Below are 9,514 nucleotides of genomic sequence, written 5' to 3' on the forward strand. Positions count from 1 at the left end.
AAAGATACTAGATTCACACAAAGAACCTTGTCTGCCTGTGTATTTAGAGATGTGCCTGGAAGATAATTACTACATTAACAATTTAATGTCTTGATTAGATGTTTAAAGTTACTATTAAGGGCTTTAAGGGCTCAGTTCAGTAAAGTTGGGAGTACTGTGTTCCCAACCTAACAAAGCACACAAGCATGTTTTTAAGCATGTGAATATCCCACATAATGAAGGGGACTCCTCACAACCACTTGTTTAATTTTAGGCATAAATGCTTTGTTCAGTTGGAACTACTGCACTCCACCGGATTGTGTCCTGTGTATGGTCTCAAAGAGGGGTGTGGGCTTTTTTTTACATGGTGTTCTTGTGTCCTGTTGCTGTTTGGGAATTTCTCATGATTTCCACTTTATACTGTAGTATTGGGCCTCATACTGTTTCTTTTGCTTTATCTTTCAATGTAAATATGTTTAGACATCTATTTAATAGCTAATATGGATTGTAAACATAACTAATTTGCAATCCCTTATTTCCCCTAATGAATTTCAGTGAATTGACTCAGTTAATCGAGTCTGCTCCACATGCAAGCTGACGTTCTCAGCACTGCATCCCATACATTTGTATCAATGGTGAAATGTGCGTCAGCACTGAGAAAATGGCAGAGGTACACTTTTGAACTAAAACACCTTCCATGTGTTTTAGCTCAAAAGTGTGCCACCACCATTTTCTCAGTGCTGACATGCATTTTACTGTTTATACAAATTTTTGTGCCACGGCACCAGGCACTTTTAAAAGCACTCAGTGCTGCAGCGCAAGCATGTGTACAGATGCCCATAGACGAGCCCATCTGTGTCCTCTCTCTGATTGCACTTTAGGTATCAAATCCCCCCTTAGTCTTCTCTTCTCCAGACAAAATAACCATGGTTCTTTTAGTCTTTCCTTCTAAGTCTTGCCTCCTGTCAGTTTAGTTGGTGTGTACTGGACTTTTTCCAAACTGTCCACTTCTTTCTTGAAGTGTGGGTCCTCACTTGGAATACTGCACACAGTACTTCAAGTGAGACCTCACCAGTGCTGAATAGAGCAGAAGAATCACTTCCTTTGATTCGCAGGTGACACTGTTGTTAATACAACCCAGTATGCTCTTGTCTTTTTTGCAACAGAGCAAAGAGCACACTATGCTGTTGGCTCATATTGAAGCTTATGGTTCATGTAATCCTCAGGTCCTTCAGGATGGTGGCTAGAAGTAATCACGCTAATTATTTTGCAAACATATTAGGTAGTTTGTATGGGCAGTTATTTTCATTGTGTAGACCTGCTATACTGAATAACATGGTACAGCTCTTATTTATGGCACTATTTGAATGTGCCAAAAACCCCACAAAACCCAACCAGCTTAAAAAAACAAATATTCATCAGATTTCATCAGGACTAAACAAATATTCATCAAGACTAGAATTCCAGGTTGGAACTTCCATTTTAAATTACTGGGCAACTATTTTGCAATACTCTCTGTGTAATCAAGACCTAGCTTTGCCAACTCAGCAAGTTAAGCCGTGCATGGAGGTCTGGACTTTTCAGACTCATTCCAAGGAAATTCAAAATTAAATCAAATCCTTTTAAATTAGCACAAAAGAATAATAGTTACAAAGAAAAAATGTTTGGAGTACAAAATAAAATGACCTGATAACATGTGAAAATATTAGTGGCTTTTTGAAAAATAATATATTGTGAGACCAAAACAATAAAGTAAAACAGTGAATTAATTGTACCTCTTGGGCTGTTTTTACATTATAAGGAGTCATGTTGAAATAGGGAATAATAAAAAGAAAATATCACTAAAATTATCTTTTGGAAGAGACTAGTTTGATAACACTTTTATTGTAATGGGATCTATTGTGGTTGCGAGTGTTGTGTATGAAGGAGAGGATTGGAAAGTTAAGAACCCATCACCATGGAGGTCTAATTGAAGTCCTTGTAAGCAACAACTACATTGGGAATAGAAGATAGAGGTAGTTTAATGCTGTGCTTAGACTGTACCAAGACACAACTAACCTTTCTGGAATCTGCTTATGATATAATCAGTTCCTGAATTTCTGGCTAAACTGGAAAGGTGAGAAATTTGGGGGTTTTGTACCTGTGAAAATAAGCATAACAATATAAGATTGTACAGATGCAGTACAGCTGGTGTTGGAATAAACCACAGAAGCAAAGAAATTCAGAAATTGTAATGCCAGTCTTAATCCGTCTAGGCAGCAGACTGCTGTTTGGCAAAATAGAGTGGCCTGTGCTGAACCGTGTACTGCCATGGCTAGCCTGCAACTGGTACCTGAGATAACTAGTTTAAAGCTTGCACAGATATCTCTAGTTTAACACACAGTTTGCAGTATAGACATGCCCTAAGGCCTGTTCCAGCAAATATTTACATGTTTAATTTTACTACTGTAAGGAGTTCCCCTGAAATCAGTGCCATTCTTTGTAACAGTAAAGATCAGCTCATATGTAGAGTTGTTCAAGCATGAACAACATGAGTTTAAGGTTTGTTTGCCATTCTCAGGACAAGGCTAGAGTGGCCCAATGACATTGTCAAGATTACATCTAACAGACCTGATGAGCATGTTATTAAAAAAGTGTAATGTTTCCTGACTATCGTAGTATATACCAAAAACCATACTTGTTTCCCTCGTAAAGGCTTTCTGTGTTAATTAGTTAAAATTTACAAAAAAAAATTTCTTAAATATCTAAAAAATATTTGTAAACTGGCTTATTAACCTAATTAGGCTTTTTGTTGACCTGACAAATTATTTTCCCAAAGTGCTGTCTATATATACATCTGACTTCGGAAGCTGTTTATTGTTAATTTGTCTGGATATCTTCATTCATAATGTTTTACATTTCTTAATCAGATGAATTGCACAGTTGGACTTGCAGAGTGGTAAAAAAGACCGGTGTTGGAGAAACAAACTTTCTGACTCTTGATGCAGAGAATAAATCAGCAAGGAAAGCAAATTATGATATTCTTTCTGTAGCCATCATCATAGTGGTGCTCAAGTTACTGCTTTTACTAAATGATCAATATGAATGGTAAGTCTTATGGACTATTGACAGTTTGTTATAGGAGATCAGATTTTCTAATGTTGCAGTCCAGAGCTATTAAAAACCATTTTTATAGTGAGTGAAGACTCAAATAATGTAAGCCAATTTAAATAATAAGAAATGGGCAAGCACCTAGCCGGGGTCATCTGACCCCAGCGCTTTTTCCTGCCTAGGACAGGGGGTCGGACTCGGTGATCTACTGAGGTCCTTTCTGCCCCTAAAAATCTATGAAATCTATTCAATCTATGAAATTATATTTTGACGTAACTCATCTATGAAACGATCTGTAGTATGACACTATTCCTTTAGTTAATTAATCATGAATTCTTGAGCTGTAAGAAATAGTTTATATATGAAAAATGGCTCTAAATTGACAACTGAGTGTAAACCTAATTACAAATTCTAAATCAAAGTATAATTCTTGATGTCTGTAGTTTTATTTGAAATACATATTTAATGTTTCAAAAATAGAATGCACGGGTCCAAAAAAAGTCCATCTGATAAAAGTATATCTTTTCAGGGTACTTTCAAACTTTGCTGAAGAAAGAAACAAAAAGAACAAAGAAGGTACATAAATATTTCAGTGGAAACAGTCTAATTTTGTAAATGAAATAACTTTGTAATTCAGCTATGTAGAATTTTGGCATTACTGACCCTCAAACTGTGTTCTTTGGCATTCATTACTCATTTGCGATGTGCTAGTTTCTCCTTTTGGGAAAATCTAACTATAACGAGAGTTTTGTTTTTATACAGTTGGTGCTATATTTGATTATGTAATTGCCATTCTTGGATATATTTAGTTAATTGTGCGTACAATTCTGGTGTTTTTGCTAATTGCCTTTCATTTTTTCTGTACTCATTATTTTTGCTCAGGTTGATATACCTTTTTCTTTATAATGTGACCCTTTATGTACATTCAAGATCCATTTTATTTTCTGTGGCTGCTAAGTAAAGAGGTACCCTAGCATAGACTACAGCCAGTTATTACTTTTTAAGCATCTTGTGTATGCCAGATGTAAGCTGTTTGAAGTAATTTTAGTTAAAATGTATTAGTGAGTAACATGACTTCAAACACAACCCATTTTCTTAGTCTAGATAAAAGCATGTTAAAGTCACAGAGAATATAAATGCAACTGAAATAGGAAAAAAAGTTTGCCGCTGTACAGTCAAAGGTAAGAAATCAGGTTAGAAAAGTGTTCAGGAAGGCTTGCAAAGGTCATGCCCAAATCTTGCTAAGGATTAGCATGGGAGAGTGATTTTTTTTTATTTTTATGTTTTTTACATTTTAGATAAGCACACAAGGGCCTAATAAATGAAAAAGCAAAAAGAGAGATTGTGTCAATTTGTGAGCATAGTGTCTGAAGCATGTGGACACAGTTTTTACATTATTTAGAAGACTTTTACATTGTTCACTTAAAATTAACACTGTTTTATTGCCAGCAGTACACAAACGTCTCTTCAGTGCTTAGATAGTAATTACCACATTTGTTTCACATTTCTCTTGAAAGGTTGAAATGCATGTTATTCCAAGAATGGAAACAGCACAACTGCCTGCTAGCATATGTCACATTGTTGTTGCTTGATTATTAACAGGTTGCACTGCCTTTAGAAGTTGCTGGTTCATTCTTTTAGTACTTATTGTAGATCTTATTCCAAATGTCCCTTCATTCGAAACACTACAAAGGACATCTACATTGTTCTGTCTCTGTTCTAACCTTTTACATGGACAAAGGAAAGGCGATGATTGTGCATAGGGACTTCTGTGAGGTTTTCTGCTGCCATACTGATTAGCACAAAGACTGTTAAGACCAGATCTGGCACTTTGGCTGCCTTTTTAGCATAGTGAAAATCATTTTAGTCAATTCTAAGTTTTAAGAGTCTGGGCTAAATAAATTCATTTTTACACTCATGTATAATAGTGAGCTGTGTATACATTTTAAATGTTTCTATTGGAAAAAAAGAAAATTAAGATAAATTTTCTGAGGTCTTTTGTAAAACTTTGTAAAATGTCCTTTGCATTATCCTTTTTTGTGTTGTTATCACTTGTTCACAAACTACATTTTGGGATGTTTCTGTAGGCCGCCTATGGTTTGATTTCAGAAAGTGGTACAAGGTAGTAAAGAAATCTTTGGATATAGAGCAAAAGAAATTGGCTGAAGAGCGTGCCAGGTATGTTACTCCTCAGTGCCTCCCATTTCCCATTGATCTTAGGCAGGGGTGAGCAAAATATGGCCCGCAGGCTGAACCTGGCCTGTGGATGGGGCTTTGTCTGCCCCACAGTGGGTCCCCTGGTCCCACCTGGCCCAGGCACCAACTGGCCTTGGCACGTCCTGCTGCCCCTGGGCATGCAGTGGAGCTGAGGCAGATCCACGGCTGGACTGCCTTTCTAGGCAGCCCAGGTGGCGGTGGCAGTGGCTCCTGGCTACTGCCACTGCTGGCCCCAGACCTGTGGTACTGGTGGGGACCTGCTCACACAGCCCCAAACTGGCATGGTCCGTGCCTCCTCTGGACTCTCCCGTTCAGGCTAAACAACAGTGGTAGCTGCCAGGCTGAAACTGTTGCTTGGCGCTGGGGAAAAGCAACCCCTCCCCTTCACTGCTGCCAGGCAGTTCTTGCTGCAGCCACCCAGAGCCTGCACTGCGCCAGCCTGCCCTGCATCTCCACCACCGTCACTGCTGCCTCTGGGCTGCCCAGTGGGGCAACAGTGACAGGCAGCCTGAGCAGCGGTGATGGTCACAGAGACGCAGGGCAGCCTGGCACAGTGCAGGCTTCGGGTGGCTGCAGCAAGATATGCCTGGCAACAGTGAGGGTGAGGGGCCGCCTTTCGCCTGCACTGAGTAAGTTTCTGCCCAGCAGCCACCACTGCTACTCAGCGTGGATGGGCTAGTCCAGAGGAGACATGGGGTGTGCTGGGGTGGGGCTGTGCGCATGGGTCCCTGCTGGCAACTGCAGGGCTGGGGCCAGCAGCAGCAGCAGCCAGAAAGAGCTACCATTGTCTGGGCTGCCTAGAAAGGCAGTCCAGCTGTGGAGCCGCCCCAGCCCTGCTGTGTGCCCAGGGGTGGCCAGAGGTGCCACAGCTGGGCAGTGCCTGAGCCAGATGGGACCAAGAGACCCACTGTGGGCTGGACAAAGCCCCTCCATGGGCCAGATTCGGCCTGTGGGCCATATTTTGCTGGAAGGAGCCACTGCCGCCGGGGCTGCTTAGAAAGGCAGTCCAGCTGCGGGACCACCTCATCCCCGCTGCGTGCCCAGGGGTGGTAGAACATGCCATGGCCTGGTGGTGCAGAGCAGGCTGGGGAGGGCTGGGGCTGCATGCTGTTGGCGGTGGCAGGGAGATGCCGCAGGGTGTGCGGGCTCTGGGTTATTGTGGGATGGGGGCAAATGCTGACCAGGTTTGGGGGGCTCCCATGCCTACCCCACCATACCCCCAAACCCTCCCCCACAAACCCCACTACCACACCCTCCGCACACACAATCACATATCCCACAAGCACTGCACCCATGCACGCTCTCCCCTACACACCTCCATAAACTCCACACCCCATGCATGCCTCTGAGGGGAGCCCTGCTCACTGTTATGTGCACATACCTGCACACACCCCCAGCCTCCCACAAATCCCATACCCACACGTGCACACACCCACTTATCCCCACAACCCCCATATGCTGCCACCCACATCCACACAACCCCACATACACACACACCTACAACCCCCCACAAGCCCCATACCCACCCATACCCCCAGACACTCCCTCCCCTGAACTATACAAGAGTAAGACTTCATTTTGAGCTATTATGCAATCACCTCTATATACTCAGTGCAAACACACACAGATCAGGACAAAATATTTTTTTAAATTTAAATGAAAATGTTATTTGAAAATAAAATTAAAATATTTTATTTTAGGTTTTCCAAAAATATCTGTATACCACTAGCAGGACTCTTAAGAAATTTCTACCCCTTTAAATTGTTTAGATACAATTGTGCTAACCTTTTCACTGTGTATATTTCTTTTACTTGTAGGTGTCTGTGGAAATGTGAAAAGCCACTATTCTACTCAGCTAAGCAAAAAGCTGCCATTTTAAAGAAAAGACGTGAGTGAACCTTGGCTCTTTCCCTTACAATTAGAACATGCTTTAATTTTCTGTGTCCCTGGGGGAAAATATCACGAGAAAAATAAACCAGTCTCGACTCTACTTGCCTCTTCTACTACTGCCCCTTCTTCCTTTCATCTCTAAGCTCATTGATTGCACTATGTTCAGTCAGTGTCTGGAGTTCCCCTCCAATCTGGCAGACAACTAAAACTACTTTTTCCAAAGTCTCTAAAAAAACTTCCTTTAACCAGGACTCAGAACCTGTGCTCCAATATCACCTTCCTTGACCTACTGCTCTGACAGTCAACCCAAGCTCTTTTCTTAAAATCTTATCCTCACTTGCCTTCTACATCTCCATTCCCTCTTAGATCTCCTTTCATCTCACTGATGCTTCTCTCAGTGTTAGTGAATTTGTTTTCCCATCTCCTTTCTGCTGTGGATATCCTCTTCTCTTAGGAATATAGGACTGGAAGGAACTTCCTGGGTCTTTGAGTCAATCCCTTACTATTGGAGGCAGTCATGTTTTGCTGGCTGCCAAGCAACGAGAATCAGCCTTTCTTTAAGAAAGTAAAATGCAGATGCAAATCAAGATTAAACCCAGTGATTTAAAGGCAAGATTTCCTGTTTGCTGTTTTTATATTTTAATCTGTGTTTTAATTCAGTCGATCTAGACAGAGCTGAAGATGATGCTGAGGTTATGAATGACAGGTAGGATGAAAGTCTTGCTTCCAGTGATAAAGGAAGGTGGTAGCTGGGAAAGTGTGCAAGATAGCTGAGTAAGAGCTTTGTTTTAAACTTATCAGGCTGTCAGCTCAAGATCAACATTTACAAGAAAGTCAGAGACAAGCAGAGGTTTTAGTTTGAATTATACCAGCCTGACTTGGTATAATATTACAGGACTGGTTTCTAGGCAAAGGGAATGTAATTGATATGGTGCCACAATCCATATGGAAAATTATTAATTAAGCTAGAGAAGATGGAGTTTAGTACAAGAACTGCAAGATGAGTAAGGGCCTGGCTCAAAGGGAGATGACAATCGATTGTGTCAAAAAGGAAAGTACAAGGCTGGATGGAGGTTGCTAGTAGAGTTTCACAAAAAACAGTCCTGGGACTGACCTTATGTAATATTTTCATTAATGATGTTGGCACAACATGTAGGTGGGTGCTAATAACATTTGCAGGCAGTACAAATTTAAGAAACATTGTCAGTGCATAGGAGAATAAGGATATCAAATAGGAAGATTGGGATGATCCAGAGGAACTGGAAATTATATGAAATTTAAGAATATGAAGTGCAAGGTAACACACTTATCACACTTAGCAATTATTTGTTTCTATATGATGGGAGCTCTTCAATTAGAAATGATGGAGGAGAAGGAAGAAGGTAAAGAAGAGAGTAAATAAACCTTTTAGAGTCTGTTTATATATCATACAGAGAGAAATTCTATTTCTTTGTAAATCAACTCCAAATAGAATTTTATTGTGTTATGTTGAAAAGATAAATTGTGTATGTGGAGAAAGGTGAACTTACCAGGAGGGAACAGGGGGGAACAGAAGAGGCCCTGTTCCCCTGAGCACTACCTGGAATAACTAGGAATAACGACCATAAGTTGATTGAAAGTAGGTTCAGGCTAGACATCAGGAAGCATTACTTCACAGTCAGGGTGGCTAGGATCTGGAACCAACTTCCAAGGGAAGTGGTGCTGGCTCCTACCCTGGGGGTCTTCAAAAGGAGGCTAGATAATCACCTAGCCAGGGTCGTTTGACCTCAGTACTCTTTCCTGCCATGGCAGGGGGTTGGACTTAATGATCTGCTCATTAGGTAGGGCTGGAAGGTCCCTTCCAGCCCTACCAACTATGAAACTATGAAGATTTCTTGTGGCTAAGGCTTTTGTTTCTATTTGTACAGAAATGATACTGAGCTTACAAAAACAGTTTGGTGCACTGACAGATTCACCTCAAGTTACTGAAAAGCAAAGCCCTTCAAGTTTCCAGTTAAGCTGGGATGAAGAAAACGCAGATGGAAGTTGTTTTCATGGGCATAGCCTGGAGGGATTTTTGCAAGAAAAAGGCGATTTGCATAGACCCGTGAACCCTGAATATTGGCTTTGTACAGTCAAACTATGTAACAAAAAGTAGGTATTTGGCTTTTGTTGTGAACTATTATATTGTTATACAAAACAGTTAAATGTTTATGAAAAATGCTCTCCTACTATATATGTCTATATTTCTCTGTCTCACACTATACATATATGTGTGTATATAATATGGATATGTGTGTGTGTGTATACATACCTATTATTTTAGGTGTTTATTTCAAAATAAAATACCTTATTTTAA

The 9,514-nt window shown here is 40.7% G+C and overlaps 1 protein-coding gene across 1 annotated transcript in view; it reads left to right on the forward strand.

The window, feature by feature from the left end:
* The window catches only part of TAF1B (TATA-box binding protein associated factor, RNA polymerase I subunit B), a 68,599-nt gene that overhangs the window by 52,023 nt on the left and 7,062 nt on the right, over positions 1-9,514 (forward strand). Inside the window, exons 10-14 of the mRNA XM_019520738.1 lie at positions 2,889-3,066; positions 3,599-3,645; positions 5,157-5,247; positions 7,104-7,174; positions 9,084-9,309. Coding sequence (XP_019376283.1) covers positions 2,889-3,066; positions 3,599-3,645; positions 5,157-5,247; positions 7,104-7,174; positions 9,084-9,309 — 613 coding nt within the window. The remainder of the gene's footprint in view (positions 1-2,888; positions 3,067-3,598; positions 3,646-5,156; positions 5,248-7,103; positions 7,175-9,083; positions 9,310-9,514) is intronic.

Source organism: Gavialis gangeticus, unplaced genomic scaffold (assembly GCF_001723915.1).
Source record: "Gavialis gangeticus isolate Ggan-Ray unplaced genomic scaffold, GavGan_comp1, whole genome shotgun sequence".
Lineage (NCBI taxonomy): Eukaryota > Metazoa > Chordata > Crocodylia > Gavialidae > Gavialis > Gavialis gangeticus.